At 37.2% G+C, this 26,730-nt stretch overlaps 1 protein-coding gene, 1 non-coding gene and 1 pseudogene across 6 annotated transcripts in view; 2 read left to right on the top strand and 1 right to left on the bottom strand.

The window, feature by feature from the left end:
- The window catches only part of TBC1D12 (TBC1 domain family member 12), an 89,258-nt gene that overhangs the window by 62,106 nt on the left and 422 nt on the right, over positions 1-26,730 (bottom strand). The window contains exon 1 of one of the 5 annotated variants that reach the window (XM_016164155.2): positions 7,259-8,338. The exons of 1 other annotated variant lie outside the window; for it this stretch is intronic. In XM_016164155.2, coding sequence (XP_016019641.2) covers positions 7,259-8,193 — 935 coding nt within the window. In that variant the 5' untranslated portion in view covers positions 8,194-8,338. Of the gene's footprint in view, positions 1-7,258; positions 8,339-26,730 lie in introns of those variants that run through there. 3 more of the 5 variants (XM_036223084.1, XM_036223087.1, XM_036223088.1) reach the window with 3 other exon arrangements.
- LOC118604813 lies at positions 2,435-2,553 on the top strand (annotated as a pseudogene).
- Positions 8,936-9,039, top strand: LOC118604406. Its single transcript, XR_004951719.1, has one exon. It is a non-coding gene; the product is annotated as a U6 spliceosomal RNA (small nuclear RNA).

Here is a 26,730-nt window from a genome sequence, read left to right as displayed (position 1 = left end):
AGTTATGACTGCACATTAAAGAGACCTGAGTAAGGTTTTGTGAGCTAAAGCTTTTTACAGAACAGGTAAGCATGGCTATCTAAACAGCATAAAATGAAAGTAAAAGACCTTTCCCACCAATAAAAGGGAAGCAAAGATTTAATTAGGCAGAGATAATTTCTCAACTAGTGAGGGTTAACGAAATACTTTTACACTTGTATTTATATCTGTTCTCTACTGTATTTCTATTTATACTCACCAATTACATAGTAAATAAATATGATCCAATTTTAAATAAATTAAGCAATCTGAGCTATAAATGTATGTTGTAGCTTCCTTCAATTATTACCTGAGAAGACCTGCTTATCAACAATTACTTCAGTAATTATAGTCTGGGAACTACCTGCATCAAAACCACTTGGGAGTACACATGTGGTAAATATCTGGATTCCTGCTAGGCTCCACTCAAGTCTCCTGAATCAAAAGGGGGGCAGGGGCTCAAGGAATCTGCATTCTTAACTTAACCACAAACACCACAACCACCACCACCACAATACCACACTACACCACCCCGCCCCCATAATTTTAAACACTAAAGTTTAAGAATTAGTATAGTAGGAAGAAATATGCAGCCTCAAAAAGGACTGGCTTTCCCTTTCTGAATAATACATTTAGAGATGGCTAACAGATGTATCACCTCAAAATCTCCAAATGTTTCCACTCTTCCCCAAAGCTTTCCTACTACAACATTCTAAGTATGAAATGTATGAGTAAGCCAAGTTAAACATTTCATGAACTTAAACTTAAAAACTGGCTTTGCCTGTCTCTAGGACTTCCTTAAAACATTAAAGATACAAATATTTTAATCTCTCTCAATACTCCCTCCCTTCAGTCCCTTCTCAGATTTGTTCTAGTCAAAGCTCCAAGACTTCTGTAAATTTTATATCACTACACCAGAGCCCTCTTTAACACTCATCCAAACCCAGATACAGATTATATTTTAAAATCTACTACACTAACTGTGTAAAGTTTCTTCAGGTCATACACAAAATTCATTCTAGTCTTTCCCTTTCTTTAAATCAGTGGATTTCAGTGATGGGATTGGGAAAGGGACTGTGGTGGTCTTGCTGCAGCTTGAATAACATTTGAATCCTCACTAAATGCCACATAATACAAAGCACTTTAAAATATTACCTCATTTAACCCTCATGACAATTCCATGAGGTAGATATCACTATTACCCCCTTTTTATGGGTGAGTTGCTTAAGGTCCACAGAGGTCAAGTAACTTGTCCATAACTACATAGTTAGTAAGCTAATTCAAACCCATGCTCTCTAACTCCAGAACCAGCCTTTTTAACCACTACATTATCCTGTAGTTTTGAAGATACCACCTGCCAAAAGCAAGTCTCCCGAAATCAGCCAGGTAAGGGTTGTGGATTTTGCAGAATCTACTTGCTTTTCATGTGCTTTTAGGATATTCTGAAGTATAACAAAGGACAGGAACTACTGCACTAGGATACTTGTTCACCAAAGTGGAACACTGGTAACCTCTAAAAACTCATGGTGTGAAAGTTAATCTCAAACTCTAGTTCATTGATTAACTAGAACTTACTTATTATCCTAGTTATTCTCTCTCCTACTCCACAGAAATTTTAAGATTAAAAATATATATATATAATTTGCTAAAGAAAAAAAATTAGAACTGTTGGTCTGTGCTATCTGCATATGAGAAACTAAATAAAGATCACTGATGTTTAGCATGATTACTTTGAGGCAAATTACTCTGAGTTAGAACTTACTGAAAGAAATGTTCAAGGTAGAATTTAGAGTAAAGGGAGATATTTCTACCTCTGGCAACCTTCTCATTTTACAGATGAAAAGCATCTTGTGTTTTTAAGCATCCTCTTTAACTTAGTTCACATCTGTAATATTCAGCCAGCAAATGTCTGAGGTCTACAACAGTATGTGCAAGAGGCTCTTGTAATGCAATATCACAGTATATTGAAGCTGGGAGGGACTCTGAATCTCCTAATTTCAAAACTACTCCTCAAATAAAAACCTTTCAGTCAATAATTCTATACCAAAAAAGTGTGAAATTTAATTAAGAGTAATGTACAGTAGGTCCAAGAATAATGTTTCATTCAACATCGTTTCGTTTTAAAGTTGATGAGATGCGGTAAGACTTAACTCAATTATATCTCTTAGTCTACAGTAAAACTGGTTTCGTCACACATCATTTCACTTAAAGTCAGTCGCAGAACCTATCAACGATGTTAAGTGAGGACTTACTGTACAAATGTTGCTTTCCAAGTTGTGACAAATGTACCACTGTAATGTGATGTTCATAGTAGGGAAACTGGGTGAGTGTTACGCGAGAACTTTCTGCACTGTGCAACATTTCTGCAAATCTAAAACTATTCTAAAATAAAAAGTATTTAAAAAAATAAAAAGTTGTCTACAGCCATGCTACCCTGAACGTGCCCGATCCTGTCTGATCTCGGACGCCAAGCAGGGTGGGGCCTCATTAGTATTTAGATGGGAGACTACTTAGGAAGACCAGGTGCTGTAGGCATAAAATAAAATTTAAAACTAAGAGATTGTAACCTGACAAGGTCCTTGCAATCTGTGAGGTCAACCAAGGGCTGCTCTGTCTAAAAAAATAAATACATAAAAAATAAGTAAATCTCTATGCCTATTTCAAATAGCTCAAGTAACTCCAAACAAGTAACTTCTGGTTAATGACATTAATAGTCTGCTTTGCTTATTACCAGGATATTGTTGTTAAAATATTAATTTAGTTTAACATTTCAAAATAATGTTGGAGCACTTAAAATTATCTTGGTCCCACAAAAATTGGAGTTTCCCAATATCTCTACCTAATTTATATCCTCATTGTCACATCGCTAACAATCCACCTTAAAACCACAACCACATTTCTAAGGTTAGGTACTTGAACGAATTGTGGACTTAAAATAGTTTAGTGTAGATCCCTACAGCGTTTTGTGGTTGGCTGGTTTTTCCAGTTTTTGTTTTTGTTTTTGTTTTTTTAAGAAAATACTTGAGAAAAAATACAGAATCTTGGGAAACATGACCAAAGCTACAATAGGCTCTTGAGCCATTGGCTCCCCAATCTAATATTACAATGGTTTTAACAGAAATGACATATAACGAAACTAATTTTACCATTATAATACGTTTAACAACACTCTACAATCTACACACTTCTATTTTTATTCTAGAGCAATTACACATTCTTTCCAGCTTTTCTACAATTTTAACTTTAATTCTACTAATATGCAAATAATGCCAAAGGCATTCCGTTAATGACATAGAAATACTTTTGCGTTTATTTTTATAATCTCTTATAGTAATGAAAATTTTTAATTTAGATCCAGATGTTTTATTATTCTATTTATAATTATTCCATACCTATATTAAAAAACTGCTTGCTTTGGGAGCCATAAAAGTCTTTTAAAAACTTATCAGAAGTTTAATGCTTTGCCTTAATCAAGATGTTGAAGAAGGAATTTTTAAAGAAACACATTTTGAAACTGTAGCTTTTATTTTAGTCAGCTGGGAGAAATACACACCGGAACAAATAAGGAAGCCCTATTTGACAGAGGTCTATGATGGGTCAATCAAGTGAATTATGATTTTGTCAACTAGTGTAAATTCAGGTGGAAAAAAAATACGTGGTTGATTTTGTTGTTTCTAAGAATCTTAAATTGAGAAAAATTATTACTTTAGATTTTAAATGCTTAATATCATAATTTAAAAGAAGAATATATTCTCTCAACCATTTTCATATTGGGGAGAAGAGACTATCCAGATGTGAAAAGAAATAACTAAAAGAGTGTCTAGTCTTCCCTATCCAGCCTAACTAATACAAAGGACTCTGTGAAAGTAGTTTTTTGCCATAACATTTAGGAAGTTTCAGAAATCAGTAATTAAATGGAAATCTATCTGAATCTATATGTTTCAGAATGTGTAAAGTCAATTTTCTTTTCAGACAGAAGGAAAATAATCAATACTTTCTTTCGTACTTTGCTATGCCTGTTAAGACCACCAAATTCTTGTAATTCATCATGAAGACTGTAAAAATTATCAATACTACCGGGAGACAGATAGATACTTGTGTATTTCTAAATAGCAGTAACTATGCCAGTGCATTCCAAACAAGGCCCAAAAGTAAAAATGGCTTTTGAAAAATACGCCTATAAATACACCTTTAAAAATACATATCTACCTAAAATATGATCCATTCTACTTTGAAAACAATTAAGAAATAAATTTGCTTTAAGGACCCATAAAAATGGTTAAAGCTACTTTATTTTTAAAAGAGTAATAAACAGATCATTGAGGAACAAAAGCTAGCCTAGAAACAAAAGCTTTTAAGTTTTCACCTCCTCACTGCTGAGTTGGTGACAGTGGGGGTAGTAGTACCCATCTAGCATTTCAAGACATTTGTAGACAGGAAAGGGCCAAGGATCTTAGTGAATGTTACTTCTAGAGTTCCCACAGTCAAATTGCCATAAACACAGAGAGATGCCTATATAAAGCTGAAGCAAGCCCCTGTTCTGTCCCCAATAGGGACAGAACAACTCAACTCATCTGGAAGGAAGGGAAAGCAGGAATCACTAGAGCAGTCCCACCTGGACCAAATTCCTTTCTCTTATTAGATGTCTACCTCACTCAATGAAGCTTTTGTCAATGATGTGTCCAAACTGAACATCACTTTGTAATAATAGATAGATTGCTGTAAAATGTTTCCCTCTCTTTAGTTATGTTAAAAGAAACATGAAGCTATTCTTTAGAAGTATTTATTTCTATTATAGATTCCTACCCCCCTCCCCCCGCCCCGTTCCCCCAGGGAAGGAAAAGAGAGGAAGTGGGAAGGGAAAGATGGAGGATAATCAGGTGGGAGAGAAAAGAGGCCACAGGTGAACAGCAATAGTGATGGAATGTAAATCTGGACTGAAAATGAGAAATCCTGGTTTCTCATTGCAGCTCTACCATTTAGCTAACTAAACTACCTACCTACTTTAGACAGTGAGCTTCTTCATCAAAAAATGAAGCAGGGGTAGGGGGTTGTATCCAAGAACAAAAATACACCCTAAAAAAAGATACCCCAAAGGGAGCCCTCACCCAGAGCTTTAGAGTTGAGAACGACAACTGTGCATAGGAACCAAGAAAACCTCTTAGGCTTAAGGAACAAGGAAAATTTCTGATTATTCTGCTTAGGTGATGAGAGAGTATTCAAACTTATTAGATACAAATTACTACCTAGAGAACAATAAAGAGGGAGGGTCCATGCAAGCTGCTAATTCAACACCACTTGAGTGGGATTCTTCATACCAGCACCAGGCATTGTAGATTCATAAATGAATGTCACAGTCTTTGCCGTTAAGGTGTTCAGAATCCAGTTAAGGTTCTGGCTAATGCTAAGAGAAAAACTGCCTATATCAGACTCTGCCTTTTCCCACCAATGTTATGCAAAAAAAGCAATGACACCTAGAATCTTTACATTACATTACATTCAGATCTCAATTAAGAAAAATGAGGTTTAGAGAAATTTATTTTAGGAACTTTGTTTTCTGACTTCAAACCCAGTGATCTGATACACATCATTAGTGTGGCCCTAGGAATGTCAATTAGCTATATTAATTAAAGTCCTATTCACCTAAAAGTTAAAGAAAAAAATTTAAATTATATCATAATTCCTGCCTACTGTTAATAGTATGAAAGCCTCTTATAATAGATTTACCTTGCTGCAACTCATAAATTGTAATGCATATATACATATATCTTCGAACTTAATCCCCTAGCCTGCACTCTCCATCCAACTCAAGGACCATTGTCCAAATCATTTCTATTCCCAATGGGCAGCACAGAGTACGTACTTTGGGTATACTGGTTGAATTACTGCTCTCCAAAGCCCTTTCCAGGTCTAAAATTGCCAGACAGTTGACATCAAAATATAACCAATAAACACCCAAAGGCCGCACAAGGTCATAAACTTAACTCACCTGAAAAGCTTTTAAAATATTGCCACAAATTTTAAGTATATTTTTGAAACTACTAGCACAAATGCATAACTCACGAGTCTACATATTTTGTTCTATGACTAACACAAAATTAGAATTTCCCAATCTTGATTTAAACAACTTTATAATTTATTTGTAAATTTTACAAGCAGGAAAAATAAAGGATAACAAAGTAGAAAAAAAGAATAAGAACTATTCATTACAAGCAGAAAGCTTTGTTTGTCTACAATGCACACTAATTGTATGATCCTCTATATCTTAAACTGCAGAATTTGTTGATTTCTGGGTTTTGTCAAGATTCTTGAAAAAGGAACAAAAACAACACAGAATTCTGAAAGGGAGTGTTTTAGCATTTGGGGCTACTTCTCCACATTTTTTTAAAGCATGTCAAAATCTGACTCAAGGGAGATTGCTCTTACTTTTTATTAATGTGCATTACTATGAGTATTTTCTGACTATTTATTTATCCCAGACCCACCAACAAAGCTCCATTTTTAAATCTGCAATGTCCAGCACCATAATTTAATTTCAAGAATGATATTTACAATACCATAAAAAATTTAAAAGTTGTTGAAAAAAGTGGAGGCCTATCCAGCATTAAGTAGATAAGAGGGATTTGTCTAGATAAACAACCACTGTAATTTGATTTTTTAGGCTGGGATCAAATTCTACATACCAAACTGCATATGAATAAAGGCCACTGAAAGAAACGGTTAAACACAACCTCTTCTAATTTCAAGAATTCCCAAACTACTTGAATGGATTCAGATTCCATGCAGGCAACTCTGCAAAATGACTTCCCTTTCTCTTTCACAACCACACCCCTGTACAAACACACCGCCATCCGCCCTCACCCGCGACCCTAATCTTTATAGCACAAATTTTTCTTTAATTGGGGACACTGAAGGTTGTCTCCTTTTCCGAAAGGGGCAAAACTACATAGACCGTGCACTACCACGCTGGCAGGACCTGAACACACAGAAAGCAGGTATGAATGACAGGTAGAGCCTACTGCCGACAGGTGAACAGAAAGATGAACTCCCTACAGAGCTCACAACTTCTCCTACAGACAGCACAATACAGACTCAGTTCCTCTTCCTCCGGTGACAAATCAAAGCTAAGTCCCGACGCCAGGGAGAGCCGTGGACACGGAGGCGGCCCCCGAGCCGCTCTTGGCCAGCTCCCGGCCTCGGCCCGAACCCGCCCGCAGCCCCTGCGCAGCCTGCGCTGTACCTGGCGAAGAAGTCGGCGAAGCCGCCGCTCCGTCGAGCCGGGGCCGAGGTCCCCGCGGGGCCCTGCTCCGCGGCGGACGCGGGCACCCGCAGCCCCGCTGCGGGCTGATGGTCGCCGGCGCTCTGACCGCGGCTCACCTCGAACGTATTCCGAGAATTCAAATACACGTCGGAGAAGCCCAGGCGTAGCTCGGCGCCTGCGCCCCCTCTAGTCCTCTCAGCCGAGGTGGCGAGAGACGCGCCCTCCTCGGGCCCCCTGGCGCTGGCCCCCGCCCGCGCCAAGTCCTCGCTGCCGCCGCCGCCGCCGCCGCCGCCGGCCGGCCGGCCCCCCGCGCGCTCGGGTTCCTCGGCGTCCGCCGGCGCCAGGCGGCAGCTCCGCAGCGGGTCCTCGAGCGGTGCGGCCCAGTCGGACTGGCTGCCCGCGCCGTCCGCACCCTCATCGCCAGGCCCCTCCGAACGGAGGCGGAGGTGGTGCGGATCGCGGCCGCCGGCGCTGGCCAGCCCGCAACCCTCTTCTAGGTCGTGGCAATCCTGGCCGGGCAGAAAGCCCGAGTCCCCGTTGGTCATGCCGCCGTACCGCGATGTGCCGGCATCCACTGCTTCTGCGCCTCGGTGCCTGGAGCCCTTGTCCGGCGGGCAGGAGTCCGAACGCGGGGCTGCCGACGGCCGCGGGGCGCGGGGTGGGCCGGCGGGGAGCGGACGGCGGCACAGTCCGGGCTCCAGCGGCCCCCCGGCTGCAGCAAGGTAACGCCGAAGAAGCTGCTGAGGCGGCGTCCCCTCCCCTTCCTCCAGCGGCTCCACACCGCCGACGCCTCCGCCACAGCCGCCCGAGGCAGGTATCATCTTCCCCTCCTGGCCCACCGGCTCGGACGTGGGCACAGGGAGCAACTTGGGGTTTCTTTCCGAGCAGGCTCCGGCATCCTCCGGACCCACCATCTGGGGCCGGGAGAGCGTCACCGGAGGAGGCGGCAGAGACTCCCCCACGCAGGATCGGCCCGGGAACGGCCGTGGGTGCTGGGGCCGCGGCGGCCGCCGCCGCAACCTTCCCAGACCCACCCCTCCCACCCGGGTTCGGGCAGTTGCGGGAGGGCGGGCACGTGCCTGGGCTTGCGCACGCGCAAAAGCCGGACGGGTCAAGCGCCGACCTGGAGATTCCGCGAACCATAGAGACGGCAGCTAGAGAGACCCGCTCCGTGACACTCCCGCGGCCAATCTGGGATCCGCGATCCGTGTGGTTGGCCCACTCCGAGATGGCAGTTCTTAAAGAAGCACGGGAATGGCTCGCTTAGCAAAAAATTCATTTGACGTACTTAGTGTATGGGATTAGATGGAATACGGGATGTTAGATGTATTTCCTTCAAGCTCTAACTGGTCACTAGCCGACTTCACACGTCTACATCCCCCTTCTTCATCGCCACTGCCACAATTTAGGACTTCATCGCCTCATGTAAACACCCTCTCTTCTCCACTTCATCTTCCACAATACTGCTAAAGTTATCTTTCTTATTTAATACCATGTTTTATCACATTGCTCTTCAAAAAGATTTCCATTATCACTCAAGGAGGGAGAGGAGAGTCAGGCAGAGAGAGGCCATTGAAATCCAGCACCCTGTGATAATGGATTAAAATGGGGTGATAACCGCTGAATGGAAATGAAGTGTGTTTAAAGTAGAAATCAGTGCTCGCTTCGGTAGCACATACACGAAAATTGGAACGACGCAGAGATTAGAATGGCCCCTGCGCAAGGATGGCAGGCAAATTCATGAAGCGCCTTATATTTTAAGGCTAAGCAAGCAACTAAAAAAGCTATGGCTGCAACTAAGGTTCCCACAAAGGCCACACCTAGGCAAAAGATTGTGACACCTGTGAGGGTTTCTACTCCCCAAGTTGGTGGAAAAAGCTAAGTTGGCAGATCAGATTTTTAAAAAAAGACTGACGATAACGAAAAAATAAAAATAAAGTAGAAATCACAAAACGTGATAACATAGTTTAGAAGAAGTGATTGAAGAATCGAAGAGGCAGGAACCAGTAATTACTACAAAACTCCTGAGACTGAAAGTGATGTGGTATGAGGAAATGGGGACTGGGATTGGAAAGTATTTGATTAATAAGGGAAATATATCTGGTAAAGTAAAAGACTGGGACTATCCACCCTATGGTTCGAGGTCTAAAACTTAGGTAATGGCTTAGGTTTGTAGATGCAGATTGAAGAGTCATCTGCATAATGTAGCTAGCGAAGTCATGAGTGGCACAGCTTAAGAAGAACTTTACTACATTACTACAACTCTAAGCATAAATGTATATATAATGCTTAAAAATAAAATCATTCTGAATTTTTAAAGTCATTTTAGGATGGACAAAGATGTTATATTACAAGGGATTAAAGAAGCACTAGTTGTGGATAAAATGAAGCAACAAATATAGATCGCTCATTCTAGAACTATGTCAACGAGAGGACAGAAATAGAATGCAGTAGTAATTAAAGGAAAACATTGGCAAGCCTTTATATATTTTCCCTTATAAATATATATACATATACACAAAAGAGTGAATATAACCTATATATGAATAATAATACATATGTAAAAAAATGGACATCCATATTCCCAGCCCCTAGTTTAAAAATCATCAAATGTCTATTATAATTAGCATTTTTGAAGGCCCTAAAAAAGACAAAGCGTCATAGGCATAGATAGCAATGCATTTATTGTCAAGATCTTTCAGAAGAAGAAATGACTTCCAGAACATAGGTGGAAAAGTTAATATAGGAAGAGAGAAAAGACTTGCAAATCATATACCTGATAAGAGTTTGGTATCAGGATATATAAAGAATTCATACGACTCAATAAGAAGACAAACAACCTAATATAAAATGGGTAAAGGACTTAAACAGACATTTCTCCAAAGAAGATATGCTGTTAATAAACATATGAAATAATTCTCAACATCATTAGTCATTAAAGAAGTGCAAATCAAAACCACAAGGTAGCACTCACACCTACTAGGATGGCTATAATCAAAATAAGCGTAAGATAAAAAGTGTTGTAGAGAATGTGAAGAAAGTGGAATCCTCATGTATTGCTGGTAGAAATGTGAAATGGTACAGCTGCTGTAGAAAAGATTTGATGGTTGGTTCCTCAATAAGTTGAACATAAAATTACCACATAATCCAGCATTTCCACTCTTAGGTAAGATGTTCGGACAAAACTGAAAGAGTTGAAAGTTGTTCAAACAAAAATTTGTGCATGACTGTTCACAGCAGCACTGTTCATAAAAACTAAAAGATGGAAATGACCCAAATGTCCACCAACAGAGGAATGGCTAAAGAAAATGTGTTATATCCATACAATGGACTATTAGACATAAAAAGGAATGAAGTACTGATATATGCTACAAAACGAATGAATCTCAAAAACATCATGTAAAGTGAAAGAAGTCAGATACAAAAAGTCCATATTGTATAATTCCATTTATAAGAACTATTCAGGATAGGTATATCCATACAGAAAGAATGCAGATTGGTGATTGCCAATGGTTGGGAGAAGGATATGGGGTTTTCTTCTGGAGAGATGAAAATGTTTTGGAAACAGATAAAGGCGGTGATTTCATGACATTGTGAATGTACTAAATACCACTATATTGTATACTTTTAATGGCTTTATTTTATGTAAATTTTACCTCAATTAAAAAATTTAAAGTTAATATAGTGTGACATATCTAGATATAATTATGGTTATATGATGGTAAAGATAAGGGTAGCTAAGAGTCTAATCTCAATCTTTTGTCTATTCATCCTTTTCCCTCTCTTACTAGAAAATTTATCCTTGTAATTTTCTTCATGCTGTCAAATAAATCTTCCCTAATTACCTTGTTAATTTATTCCTTCCTAGCTACTACTCTATTTCTCCATTTATGAAATTATCCTATTTTTAAACTTCAATTTCTCTAAATGGTTTATTTGGTCATCATCTTCCTCTTGCATGGTCAATAGCAGCACAGGTTTTATGAACCACATTAGCCCACACAACTATTTTCTCAGGCCAGACTTCAAAACTGAAACACATTTATTTATATTTTGTAACTTTGTTTACAATAATATGTGTTACATAATACTAAATTATGTTACTATTTTTGTTAGTGGTTAGTGGTTTTAGTTCCCACTTTCCGCAATAAAAGTTTGTCTTATCTGATAAGTAATATATTTCATTTTACAAAAATAAATTGATTTTCAAGGTGTAACATATTCTTTTTGCAGTCCTTAAGAGTTTAACATTAAAAACTTTTGATAACATATTATTACATTACTACAACTCTAAGCATAAACATTATACCCTGGTACATTCCTGATAACATATTATTACATTACTACAACTCTAAGCATAAACATTATATCCTGGTTTAAAATATTAATTATTTAAAATATGGAAAACCATTGATATACTTGGATTCTTATATTTTCTAAGAAAATTTGACTTTCACAGAAATTCTCAAAATACATATAATTATTCTACATGTATGACCCAATCTTCAATATGAAGGGTGAAATATGGTACCATTATCCCATATTATTATTTTGCTACAGTTGTGCTCAGGAAAAGTACGAAGGCCTCAAAGAAGGCCGCAAAACTCATATCTTTCTTTAATCTTCAACATTTTTCTTGTTATACTGGATTACCAAAAAGCATTCAAACATGCTTTACCTTCTAAGGTGTAAAGCACCAGCCTCACCACCCAAATACCCTTGAGCAATGTTCCTCAAATTTAGCTTCACATTTAGGAAGTTTTTAAAAGTGCTGATGTCTGGGCCCCACCCAAGCCCAGGTTAAGTCAACACCTCTGGAGGAGGAGCTCTTACACTGGTATTAAAAGCTACTCGAGTAATTCTAATTTGCAGCCAATGTTGAGAAATATTGCCTTATAGCTACAATCTTATCTCTCTGCTTCCCTGAACAAGCAAGCTTCTTTGAAAAGTTGTTTACACATTGTGCACTTCTAGATGTGATATCATGAGAAAGATACAATGTGGCTAAGAGTGTATAATCTCAACTTAATTACACACAATCATCAGACAAACTCTAAATGAGAAAAATTATATTTAAAAAAATGAAATGGGAGCGACTCTATTCTTTAAAAAGTGCCAGTATTATAAAAGGCAAAGAAAAGTTATGGACATGTTTAAGATTAAAGATTAAAACAATATGACAATTACATGCAGTATCTGCCCCTAAACTGGATTTCGTACTATCGAAAAAAAAATCCTACAAAAGACAATATTAGATCAATAGACACAACTGTCATATGCACATTGGATTAAATAAAGGTGTCAATGTAAGTGTTGATATTTCCAATTGATAATTGCTATATCAGTTCTGTAAGAAAATATTTCTATTCTTAGGAAATTGCACTGGAGTATTTCAGATAAAGAGCCACAATATGTATAATTTACCACTAAAAATTCAGGAAAAAAATTTGCATGTACACAAATACACACACAGCAAGTGACAAATAGAATAACATGTTAACAGTAGGCAAATCTGAGAAAGATATATGAGTATTCCTTGTACTATTTTTATGTTTATGACTTTTTGTAAGTTTAAGGTTTTTCCAAAAAAATTTTTTAAAGATGTTTCCATTTTCTCACCTCCCATTACTCCATTCTAGCTTCTGTTCTTAATGCCTTACTCTCAATAATGACTTCCCTGTCCTTAATCCAATAGAAAGTTCTCAGTCTCCATCTTGCTTGATCTTTCAACAGCATTTATACTGTTGATCATTCCCTCCATTTTGAAATATTCTTTCCCCTTTTACAAGAAACACTCCTTTTCCTTAGTTTTCATTACTTTATTGTCGCCGTATTCTCTTGGTTTTCCTCCTACCTCTTTGGTCAATATTTCTCAGTTTCTTCAGGAGAAGGAGGATTTCTTTCTCCTTGACTGACATTTTCTAATAAAATTGTTCTGAACTTTCTCTTCTCACTCAAACCACTTTATCCCAGGCAAACAATTCTCATGATCTAGATGATCCTCTATAAACTGATGACTTTAGAATTTATATCTACAGCTTCTACATTATAATTCAAACGCCTTCTTGATATTTCCATGTGGATATTTCTAGCCATTAAACATAAAATGACTAACATAAGTTTCTCCTAGTTTTCTTACAGCATTCTTCATCTTTATACATACCACCACCATCTACTCAGTTTCTCTGAATTTTATATGCTAACCGTGTACCCAACACCCAGCTTGGTGGTTTCAAAGTCACCTCAAACTCAATATATTCAAGTCTAAACTCATAATTACCTCCTCCAAATCTGGTTTTATTATAATATTTCATATCTCACTGAATGATAGTACCGCATATTCACTTGCACAAATATAGAACCCAAGAGTCATCCTTGATACCTCCCTTTTCCTTGTTCAAAGAGCTAAGTGTAGTGGGTTGAATTGTGTCCCTCGAAAAGATAGGTCCAATTTCTAACCCCGAGTTCCTGAGAATGTGACCTTTATTTAGAAAAGAGTCTTTGCAGATGTAATGAAGGTAAAGCTCTTGGAATGAGATCATCCTGAATTAGACATACACCCTCTTCTCATAGAGCTAACAAATAGATGTAACAGATATTTTTATAAAAGACAGAAAAGGACACACAGAAATGCAAGGGTGTCCATGCTAAGATGAGAGAAGAGATTGGAGTGATAGGTCTACACACAAAGGAACACAAAGGATTGTTGTCAGCCACCATAACTTAGGAGAGAGGCATGAAATAAATTCTCCTTCAAAGACTTTAAATGAGGGCAAGTTTGCCAACACCTTGATTTCAGACTTCTGATCTCCAAAACTGTGAGAGAATAAGTATCTATTGTTTTAAGCTACCAAGTTTGCAGTAATTTGTTATCACAACCTTAGGAAGCTAATATACCAAGTAGTTGCTGAAGTTTTACCTCCTAAGTATCTTCATTTGTTAATTATATAATACAGTGTTATCAACTATAGTCACCATGTTTTACATTAGATTCTCTGAAATTAGATGGCTGAAAGTTCCTACAAACTTTCAACTATAAAATGAATAAGGTCTGAAGATCTAATATAAATGTCTTCAAATTTATTCATTTCACACTATATCCACCCACCTAGACTAAATTACCATCATCTCATTTCTGGGAGACAAAATTAAACTCCCCACATTCACTTGGGCCCATATCCAAACAACCTTCCATGCTGTGGTCAAAGTACTTTTTTATAAACACAAATCTGATCATGTCATTGCCCTGCTTTTTCAGTCTTCATCACATTAATCTTTCAATCTTTTAAGAAAAACAGTTTTTCCTGTTTTCATTACCCTATTGCTTCCATTTTTTTCTCCTACATTTTTGGCTGTTTCTTTGAAGTACTCTTTGGGAGGATTCTTCTTTAATCAAAAAGTAGTAGCTTCCTATTTTCTTAAGGCCACAGACAGAATCTTTTTTCTTGACCTACAAAGCTCTTCATGGTCTGCCTGTCTAGCCTCCTCTCCCACTTCTCTCCCAAACTCCCTGAACTTCAGTTACATTGGCTTTCTTTTCGTCTTAGCTACCACGAATCTCCTTCTGTCAGTTTATCTTTCTAGGACATTCTCCATGATTATCTGGGTCTTTGTTAAACTAACTTTTATCTTCACCTCCAGCTTCATCTCACATTTATCTTTTCCTCACTTAATATGTTTTTGACACATTGCCCTTTTTTCTGTTTCTGAAATTATGTCCTAAGCCCTTCTTCCCTAAGAGTCTTCATACATGTTGCTCCTGCTGCCGAGGGGCTCTTCTCCACCTTGTTAACCTGGCTAACACCTATTCTTTCTTCAGGACACAATTTTAACGTTACCTGCTCAGGGAAGCCTTCTCTGATCTCTCCTCCAATCACTTAGACTCTAGTTACATGCTTTTATGCACCATTTTTCTTTGTAGTCAGTATCATAGCTGTAATTCTATGAGTTTTTTTTTTTTGCTAGCATTTACACACACACACACACACACACACACACTACAATGCAAGCTCTGTAAGGAGAGGGAGTATATTTGTTTTGTTCATCTTTTTAGCAATAGTATTTAGCACAGTGTCAAGCACATAGTAGCTGTTCAATAAACATTTATTAAAGGAATACTTGAATAAATGGATGAATAAAAGTATCAAAATAAGTGTCTAGTCCCCAAGAAATTCTCAAATCAAAAGATTAATCATATCTGTAATCCTGAAGACCGTGATTCGGAAACTGCCCAATGCTAATTTTTACTTGTAGAAGCGTGCAATTTCATCATCTATGGATGAATGTTTAACCTAAACATGATTTGTTTTGTATGAGTATGCACTAATGATACCTAAAATAATCATAGGTTGTCTTCACTATATACCAATCTGAAAGCTGTGAGTCTTTAACAATAAATTGATTAAAAAAAAAATTTAGTGATTATTTCCATTTGAAATTCGATGACAAGATGTGGAATAAATTTGGCACCGAAAGCCAAAAGAAAGTTCTGTAAAACAATGTAAATGAACAATCTTATGTGGAACTATGCAACTTGAATTTCTACTAAAATCATCTACAACTTCTACAAATGGTTTAAATTCCAGGCATGCCTTGTAAAGACTCAGCTGGTAAAAGGGTGACTAGGACTAAGGTTGTTAGATAACAAGTAGTGAGAGGATACATATTGCAGATTAGCTCAGCAGGGTGAGATATGTGTGGGAAATGAATGATAGTAAAATCATAAAGCAGCTGCTGTTTGGGAAGCCACAGCTGGATGGCCACAAACCAAGAAACATGAAACGCTTTAGAAATGCACACTGGGCCTTTTGGGGAAGCAAACTGATGTCACATGTCAAGAGGTACTGTAATGCTACTCCTGGGACTCTGTCATAGGAAATCATTCAAAAGGATAAAATAAAAGCTATAAAAGGATGCTTGCAGTAAAATCTTTAATAGATAGAAATTAGAAATTACCTAAATTGTTGATACTATGGAAGTGTAGGAAAAACTAGATCATATATTTCTAAAGAAATATTTTGACGATAATTAAAATGATACAAATGCAGAAATATGAAAAAATTTTACAAATAATATTAAATAAAATATAGAGATACACAATCACTTATCATAATTACAATGATATGTAAAACTATATCAAGCTTGATAAAGGTCAAAAAAGATAGACATGAAAAGAGAATGATAGAATTTTTGAGATTTTTTAATACTTTTCCTTTTATGATATTTAGAAAAGTGATCAAATGGTAACTCTTTAAAAGAATGCTCTGAAAGGCATTTCCAAATATGTGCCATAGCTATGAGCTGTGTAGAAATAAGAATTGTAAATATTTTTTTTGTGATACAGGAGAGCATCCAGCTGGATTTGGAGGGAAAATCATCTATAAGCCTACATTTAAACACTATAGACAAACTTGCAAAAACGATGACAAGTCTGTAAAGAGTTGTTACTGCTATAATCTAATGAGTTTTTATTTAAATTCAGTATAAGGAGGATTAAATTTGTCAAGTGTTAGTGTTTTCAGAAACGTTTGGGGCCAGACCTGAAGTAGGCTAAATATATATATATAACTCGCCACCCCCCCCCGCCCCCAGTGATTACAAAAATATAACAAGAGGCTATTTTGCAATAGAACAGAATATAAAAAAATTTTTAAAGTCACAATCCCATCACCTAGCAGTAGTCTATTTTAATATTAATCGATGCCCTTTTACAGATGATTTAATTTGCTATGTTGTTTCCCATTCTGTGGATGAAATAAAAGTATATTCTACCAATCCCATTATTGGTCATTTTGATGATTTCTAATTGCTTACTGTTGCAGTTTAATTCCCTTATACAACTATTTGTACGTGTCTTTGGTTATTTTCTCACGAAAATTTATGAGAAATGAAATTGATAGGGGAAATGATATAGATATAAATTTTATTTTTTTGAAAGCCAAAAATTTTGTATTGTTTTACATATTTTCTTCCTATGTCTAATTAAATCTCCTTTCTATCCATTAAATTCTCATCTATCCTCCAAAACCCAGCTTTGAGCATTATTGTCCATGCCAATTTCGGTGAGTCCCACAATGCTCACTGATTTCCCACATTTTAAATTATTTTTTTATTTTTCATTTTGAAATAATTTGAAACTTAACAAAATTTGCAAAAGCAGTAAAAGGTATTTCCATATGCTCTTCATTTAGAGTCTCCAAAAGTTAACATCTAACAAAAACACAATTATCAAAATTATAACATTCACATTGATATAATACTGTAATCTACAAACTTTGTTTGTTTTTCATTTTTCCCAGTAATGTCTTTGTTCTGGTATAAGATCAAGCATTCTAAAAGGTCTTTATGCCCCCTTCTAATCAACCAATGCAGGACAGTGTCTCGGTCTTCCTTATCTTTCATTACCTCAGGCCACCTTCATGGGCATGCTACTTGTCCAGTCATATAAGGCCCTGAACAAGTCTTCTAATGCTCTGCTGTTGTCATCTTGAAATTCTTGATCAGTTTTGAAGACGGAACCTCACCTTCTAATTTGAACTGGGCCTTGTAAGTTACGTAGCTGATCCTGAATGACCTTGATGCTCTTGGCCAATTATTTTGTAAGATGTTCCTTAGTTTAGGTTGGTTTAATTATTTCCTCATAATTAAATCCAAGTGTTGCATTTTTGGGAAGAATGTCACAAAAGCCATGTGTGTCCTCTTCCATGCATCATATCTGGAAGCTCATAATGTTGGTTTATTTCAATACTGGTGATACTAACTTTAATAACTTAGTCAAGATAATGCCTCCTAGGTTTCTGCACTGTAAAGTTGCTATTTTGTTCTTTGACACATATTTTCAAATTGCTCTCAAAAAAGATTGCACAACTTTATATTTCTCACATGCACTGTAGGTGAAAGTGTTCATTTTCCTGAACCCTCACCAAAGAGAGATTATATTTTTTCAAAAGATTTTCTAATTTTATATGAATAAAAGAACTTATCTTAAATATTTCAAATTACTTAACTATTAATGAGTATGTGTGTTGTTATTGTTATTTGAAGTGAAAAGAAATTGGAGACATTGAGAATTGGGATAAATATATAGTATAATAAGTGGCAGAAGAACCATGATAGATAACTATGTAACAATCAGAAACAACAGATTAGATATACACAGAGCAACTTGGATAGATAATAAAAACATAGTGCCAAGCATGACAAGAAATGAGAATAATGCAATGTCATTTACATAAGTTGAAAATATGAATACAAAATAGCAGAAATACATATTTTCACAAGAAATGAATAAATTTTTAATATCTATGTTAAATACATTAAGATGCTTGCCTATGGAAAAGAAGAGAAGAGAATTGCTGAGAGGGAAGAAAACTGAATATACAGATAAATTAAAAATGCAATAGACGGTCTTTGCATGAATGAATGATGATAATGTATCAAGATCTGAGAAAGGTGTTAATAACTCTCCACATTCAGGGAGAAAAGAAAGAAGTAAAGGAAAGAAGGGAGGCAGGAAAGCGGGGAGGGAAGGAGGGAGGTGAGAAGGAGGGAGGGATGAAGCGGAGAAGGTAGGAAGAGGGAGCAATCTAGCAAGCAGCAAACTCTGACCTGTAATAAACCTGTACTCCCTTCAGTCACAGGGCTTTGCATATGCTATTCCAGCTGCTAGAAGTTTTAATCACACACACACACACACACACACACACACACACACACACACACACTAACTCCTATTTCCTTCAGATCTCAGCTCATCATTTCTTCAGGAAAAGCCTTCTATGATCTCTCAGATGCAGCCATATCCCCCTATTATGGTAGATCTTAACACCACATACTCTCTCCTTTTTGGCACTAATTACAATTAAAAATTAAATTTGAAAAATTTACATCTATTTGTGTGGTTCTTTGATCAATATCTGCTTCCCACTAGTAGACCATAAGCTTATCAAGGGCAGGGATGGTGTATCATTTTCCCTTTCTCAGCCCCTGACAGAATGGGTGATATAGAATAAGGGACCAATTAATGTTTGTTGAATAAGTGAATTAATAAAAGAATATATCAATGAACTGAGAAGAATAAAGATAGGAAAAGAGAATCAGAGTGGAAGGGCTGTGCAAATAATGACAAGGTCTTGAAAGTGCTTGCCAGAAAGAAGAGAATGTTTTTATGTTTACCACACCTTTTACATGCCAGGTGCTATATATAGATTATCATTATCCCCATTTTAAAAATTAGTAAGAACTATGTCTTTCCGCCCTCAACATTCATGCTTTTCCTCATATACCATTTAGGATGTGGGTATTGAGATTAGTAGGATAGGGAGACTTACCAAGAATGCTGACTGGGAGGAAAGGAGAGAGGGAAAACAAGGGTTTAGCAGAATGAAGGGGGATACTAACTAAACTAAAAAGGGGAATGGTTACCAAAACAGGACTTTTGATTTAAAGACAAAAGTGATTTACAGAAAACAGCTTATCCTTGGGATGGAGAGTAAGAATAGGCTGAACTAGAATGACATAATGTAATCTCATAGTAGTCTCATACTTAGCTGCCTTTAGGAACCAATAAGTTCATGATTATTAGACAACAGAAAGGTGAGGAATGAGTGCTGTGAGAAATAGAGAGTGCATACTGAGCATATGCCCCACCTAAAGGGATTAAAAAATCAATTAACAATAATATAATGCACACACACACACACACGATGCTGTTTTAATCAAACAAAACAACTTCACTGGCAAACGTTAGTCCATGGGCCTACAGTTTGTGCCCTTGTGACTGCTCTAAATTCTAAAGAAGAGAGCTGACCATATCAAAGAAACAGGTAACAGAAAACACCCAGAAGAACCATGGTACATACTTAATTAAACAAACCAGTAAATATTTTTTATTATTTGAAGAGAAAAAATAGTCACCTAGGTGTTAGGCATTATAAGATAGGATAAGTCACTATCACTGTACTTTGGTATTTAGTTCTCAGTTCAGTTTTATGAGTGGGTAGTACAAAGTTTTATGAATGGGTCGTAACACAGGTTACAAAATAAGCTTTTTCCTCTGCTTAGAAGAAAATCGGTCCCTCATGTGGTCCATGATTTTTTTTTTTCTTGTGGTGGGTACTAACTCTAATGGTGGCAGGAATAGCAACATGTTGTTCAGGATTTAAATCTCGCCTTCATGTCTGTTTAGCTTTAAACCTATCATATAGTCCCATAATGCCTTGAATTCTAAATTGCTTCTTGTTTACCTACATAAAAATTCTGATTTCTTTAGCTCTGAGTTATAAGAAAAAATTTGTGTTTGAATTCCAGTGCCTACTCAGGTATCAATAAAGATGCTCAAAAGATGTTCATTGTATACAACACTAATGGTTTTTAAATACGTCCACAAATTCTTTGACACTCTTCCCTCCAAAAAGTAAACTCTAATTTCCCTATCATCGAATGTGGTCTGAATTAAGTAACTCGCTTCTAACAAATTGTATAGCAGAAGAGACAACCTTCAAGACTAAATCTTAAAAAGTATGAGAGTGTTCCCCTTGCTCTCTCTTGCATAACCTGCTCTGGGGGAAGCCAGCTGCTATGTCATGAAGACATAGTGAGAAACTGAAACTTCCTGCCAACAGCCAGTAAGGAAGTGAGGCCTCTGGCCAAGAGCCATATGAGTGAGCCATGTCAGAAGCCAGTCCTTGGGCCTCAGTGAAATCTTTGGATGACTGCAGCCTTGTCCAACATCTAGACTGCAACTTCCAGAATCAGAGCCATCGTCTAAGCCACTCCTAAATTCCAGACCCACGGAGATTGCATGAAATAATAAATGTTTATTACTGTTTTAAGTTGTTAAGTTTTAGGGTAATTTGTAAAGCAGAAATGGATAATGCATACGCCCATTGAAATTATTATTATATTATGATACACACACATCATTATATTATGTTTGAAAGCTAGCTGTTTTGGAACTTAGCTCTTTCACTTAACACCCTTCCCTTCCTCCACTTCTCATTTTTGTCACCTCCAGAAGTTACCGATTCCTTTTTTCTCTAAATGTTAAAAATTACTAAATAGAATATTAAAAAGTAGTTTTGCTCTAAATGGATCCAAAGAAGAGATGCCTTTAGGAGCAGAATTTTATCTTCTTTCTGGTGTGACAGATATAGGGGGAGATATTTGGGAACATCTAAACCTCTCATTGATCTATTCGAAAATATCTACTTATTTCACTTTTGTATCCATTTATTTACCAAATGGATTTTAATTACAATCAGCATGAGTTTGGGGAAAAAAAAGATAAAGAGTCAGAAGCATAAAGCAGGACTTCGGAGTGTGTGCAGATAAGGCCATGAGTGAAAGTATTTCCAAACTTGTACCTGGAGGAAGGACTCAAGCTTTGGTGATAGATGGAGTAGAGAACATTAGAATAAGCAGGGACAGGAATCCCCCCTTAGGGTTCATTTGGAGTGTGTGAGAATGACATTCACAATATCTTAGATGTCAGTTTCATTCTATAGTCTCATCCTTGCTTGGCTATGCTTCCCCACAGCTTTAGAATAGAGGCCTAGAGACAATGAGTCTTTGTCTTACAGAACATTTCTTTCTGAGAGCTCCTAGCAGAGTCTGGTACAGAGAGGAGAGTGAGGAACTGTTGCTGCCAAAGGGACTATCAGAAACTGTACATGACTTTGTGTGTGGAATTTACTTCCTCTTCCCTAGAGATTTTGGAAAGCAATGAATAAATAAAGATTGGCTCCGAACAACCAATTCAAGTAAAGAAAGAGGAAATGTCATGTCTTAGAAGTTTAATTTGTCAACAACAATCTTAAATGAAAGAACATATATCACAACCTTAGGAAAATCCCTCTTTTACTTTTTTCTGATCTATAATATTGCAGATTAGGAAAAGAGCTTAAGGCATTTGATCCCTTTTGCTGAAAAACACTCCCATTGGAGTGGGACTGACAACTTATATTTCCCATTTGGTGTAAACATAGACTTTGCTGGACTGTAATATCTAATCCTCAGATTCACTAACTTTAAAATAAAGCTAATATTTATCTTAAAATTATTGAGGATAAAACAAAATAATTTCTATTTAGGGTACTATATGATGTGCTTAATAAGTGATAACTGTCTTACATTAGGGACCCCCAAATTTGACCCTGAGTCAGGAAAGGTGTTATGGGTTGAACTGTATACTCCTCCAAAAGATATTAAAATCCTAACCCTCAATACCTATGAACGTGATCTTATTTGAAAATAGAGTCTTTGCAGATATGATTAAGTTGAGAGGAGGTCATCAGAGTGGGCCTCTAATCCAATATAGTGTCCTTACATAAGGGGAAGATGGCCATGTGAAGACACAGAGATACAGGGAGAATGCTATGTAGAGATGGATGCAGAGATTACAGTGATGCATCTACAAGATAAAGAATGCCAGTGATTGCCATCCATTACTAGCAGCTAGGAGAGAAACAGAACAGATTCTCCCTCGGAGCCTTAAAAAAGAATCAATTTTTCCCACATCTTTATTTCTAACTCTAACCTCCAGAACTGCGAGAGAATAAATTTCCGTTGTTATAAGTCATGCAATTTGTGGCACATTGTTATGGCAGCTTCAAGAAGCTAATACACAGAGATCTGAGTGTTAAGAGGTTTGTTTTGAAGGAGGGTCCCGGAACTACTGATAGCACGATGGAGAAGTGAGACATGGAAGAGAAAGACAGTAATAGAGTAGACTGATGAGTAAGTTACCTCTCCAGGTGGGCTCAATCCTTTTGTGAACCTCTCAGAGATAAGGTGGAATGTACCTCAGAGTTGTCCTATCTCTGAGGAGTGATGACATTGGTATATTTATTAGTACAAATGTTTGGGTATTAGTTTTCTATGGCTGCTCTAACAAATTACCACAAAGTTGGTGGCTGAAAACAACAGTTTATTTCTTCACGGATCTAGAGGCCAGAAATCCAAAATCATTATCACAAGAATCATGTTGTCAGTATGGCCTCCCTTTTTTCAGAGACTGTAGGGGAGAATCTTTTCCTAGTCTCTTCCTCCTTCGATGGCTACTGGCATTTCTTGATTTTTGGCTACATCAATATAGTCTCTACTTTTTAAATCATACTGTCTTTTCCTCTTCTGCCTATGTGAAATCTCCCTCTTCCTAGCTTGTATAAGGACACATGTGATTGTGTTTAGGGGTTACCTGGCTAGTCCAGGATAATCTCCCCATCTCGAGATTCTTAACTTAATTACACCTTTGGCCATATGAAGTAATATTCACAGGTTTCAGGGATCAGAACCTGAAAACGTTGTATGACATTTTTCAGTCTACCAAAATTGGTATATTTATCCTTTAGCTTTCATTTTTAATATGTTCAAGGCTGCTCTCAGGGTGAAAATTCCTTGGTACTTCTGGCCTGTCTTGCAGGGGTTGAGAAAAAATCCTCAGGTGAAAAGTTGCAAGCACTTATAGAGGACTTTTTTGGGAATTTATGGGATGGGAAGTCCTGAGAGGATGCCAATGGGACACCAATAACACCTGCTATATTATTATTACTATTTTTGTTATTAGTTTGGATTTTCATTAACAATTGATTTTAATTTAATAATTAAAAGTTATAATTAATATTATTAGCTATTTTAACTTAATTTCATGATGGACCACAGTATACGTTATTTGTACTACCTGTATGACATTGCTTAGAAAATATTATCCCACTTATTTGAACTTGATCTTTTCTTCAAGGGTAACTTAAAGCATACATTGATCTGTCATTTCCTCCAAAGTACCATCTTTCCTTCCTTTCTTTCTTCCTTCCTTCCTTCCTTCCTCTTCCTTCCTTCCTTCCTTCCTTCCTTCCTTCCTTCCTTCCTTCCTTCCTTCTTCTTTTCTTCTTTCTTTCTTTCTTTCTTTCTTTCTTTCTTTTCTTTCTTTCTTTCTTTCTTTCTTTCTTTCTTTCTTTCTTTCTTTCTTTCTTTTAGCACCTATGCAATTTCTTTTATTATTACTCTGTATTTGGTCATACATAATTATCTTTCTCAACTCCATATTTTTTCTCAACTACATTTTAACTATGTTTAAAGCATTTACTTTGTCTGTTATGCACTTTTGGTTTCTCCGAGATCCCTAGTTATAACATACAAATTACCTTATGGGACTAGAACATCAGAAATCTTGTGGTACCATGTCCACTAAGTGACAGTTTCAAACCAGTTTATTTTTAGAAAATGGGAGAATTGTAAGACATGAGTGATCAATAAAGCCCTGGCTTGTTTCCAAAGACCTATGGATTGTGGAGATTCTAGTTGTGGGTAAATGAATGGAATAGGAAATGTTGGAAGAGGTGCAAGTGAAAAAAAAAGAAAGTTTATTTTTAAACATGGTGAACTGAAGTCCGTGGTTACCATGCTTGAGGGAGAGGTCTGGACAGGACAAAAAATTGGGGACTCGCTTAGGTAGATAGATGAAATTATGCTGGAAGAGAAAGAAGAATGAGAAGTAGAAAAGTGGGCCAAGAGTAGAACACTGAGTCTACGGCTATGTTACCCTGAACGTGCCTCATCTAGTCTGAACTCGGAAGCTAAGAAGTGTTGGGCCTAGTTAGTTCTTGGATGGGAGACCACCTAGGAATACCTAGGTACTGTAGGCATAAAAACAAAACAAAACAAAAAAAAGAGTAGAACCCTGAGAGTCAACAAACATTGAACAGGCAAGAGAAAAAAGGAATGGAGGTAGGAGAATCTGAGGAAGAGGCTGTTAGGAGAGCCAAAGGAGTTGAAATTCTAATGTGAGAAAGAAGAAATGCAGTGGAGAGATCTAGTGAGGTTAAAAAAAAAGGAAATGATGCAATTCAGTGCATACTTAGAAAAAATTCTCAGCTTGGAGGTCTTGATGACCTTAATGAGAGCAGTTTCAGTGGGATGTTACAGGCAGAGCCAATTGGGTTAACAGACCTTTCAAAAGCACTCACAGAAATCTCTGAGTACAATCCATGTGAAACTAATTCAGGATAGTGCAGTGACTCCTCTAAGCTCAAGTGTCCAGGAAAGGTTTGGAGGATGCAAGAGAATCTAGAGCCCAAATGGAGCTTAGCAGTGGATTGAGTGGATGTGCAATGACACAAAGCTGAGAAATCAGCAAGATTAAATTAGTAAACTTCCATTTTTTAAAGTTTGCATTCAAATAATAGATTGCTCAAGTTCAAGATGGAAGAGATTTTGTTTGGCAACAATTGTTTAAAAATGATCCAAAGACTTTAGTTGATTATAAATTTAAAATAGGCCAAGAGTATGACTTAATTCTCCAAAAAGCTAGCATAGCTTGGGCTGTGATAATACAGAAAAGTAAGCGGCGATAATTTTTCTGGAAAGACAAAGGAAGGAAGAAAATAAAACAGTAACTGAAAGGAGATTGGGTCATTAGAAAAAAATGAAGGATGGAAGAAATTTCAATGTTTATTGGCCAAGGGGAAGGACCCATTAGGGAGACAAAGGAGAAAAGGGATAATTAGTGATACAAGAGTCTGATGAAGCTGGGAGATGTTGGTTTTGAATTGAAATGCAGAAGCCTCACCCTTAAGGAAACTGGAGAAAAGGCTGAAAGGATGGGAGTGACCATGTATAAGTTTCCATTTGGGAAAGAATTCAAACACTTGGGAAGAGCCTGGGCAAAAGTTTTCAGTTTGCTTGATGAAGTAATACTCTAGTGGGACAGCCTATGCTGTTTCTGAGAGTATGTGGAAGGAAAGAGAACAATGGGGAAATTGGGGAAGCTGAGAGGGAAAGAATTCCAAAAGGAATGGGATTCTTGGTCTTTGAAGTGGGATCCAGAAATTGACAGATTTCTTCTTAATCTCTTTAAGACCAACACCCACAGGAAGCTCAGAATCTTTTGAGTCTGCTGGCTTTTCACGATGGGCTCCACTGCCAGGCCAGTCTCTGTTCGGTAATATGCTTAAGACTCAAAGGCTTTTTATTATTATTTATTTATTATTATTATTTTAATAATCTGAAGTAGAATTCTTAAATTTATTCAGGATAAAAAAAAGTCATTTTGAAAAAAACATATTCTTGCAATGCATAAATCTTCCCATTGAAATTTTGGCAGAATTACTAAAGCAGACAGTATAATTTACACAAATATAGTTGTAAAATATAGAAATGCACATAAATCTCACTAATATGTAACTACATCAGACAATGGTTATTAAGGCAAAAGCTGTTTCAAAATAAAACATCAGAATCACAACCTTTTGAGTGCCAGCAGGTCATAGGAAATCATTCAGCATTCCACAAACACGCCTGGAGAGCCCGTCTTGGGCCAGGCGAGGGGCGGGCACTACACGAAAGGAATAAGCTTTCTTTTGCTCTCGAGACCTTACGGATGGAAAACAGATCACAAAATCAGTATCTGTGACAAAGATGAGATAAGCTACTTGAAGAGAGGCACAAAATGCAGG

This window comes from Rousettus aegyptiacus, unplaced genomic scaffold (genome assembly GCF_014176215.1).
Source record: "Rousettus aegyptiacus isolate mRouAeg1 unplaced genomic scaffold, mRouAeg1.p scaffold_m13_p_6, whole genome shotgun sequence".
NCBI classification, from domain to species: domain Eukaryota; kingdom Metazoa; phylum Chordata; class Mammalia; order Chiroptera; family Pteropodidae; genus Rousettus; species Rousettus aegyptiacus.
This window is presented reverse-complemented; position numbering and strand designations above follow the sequence as displayed.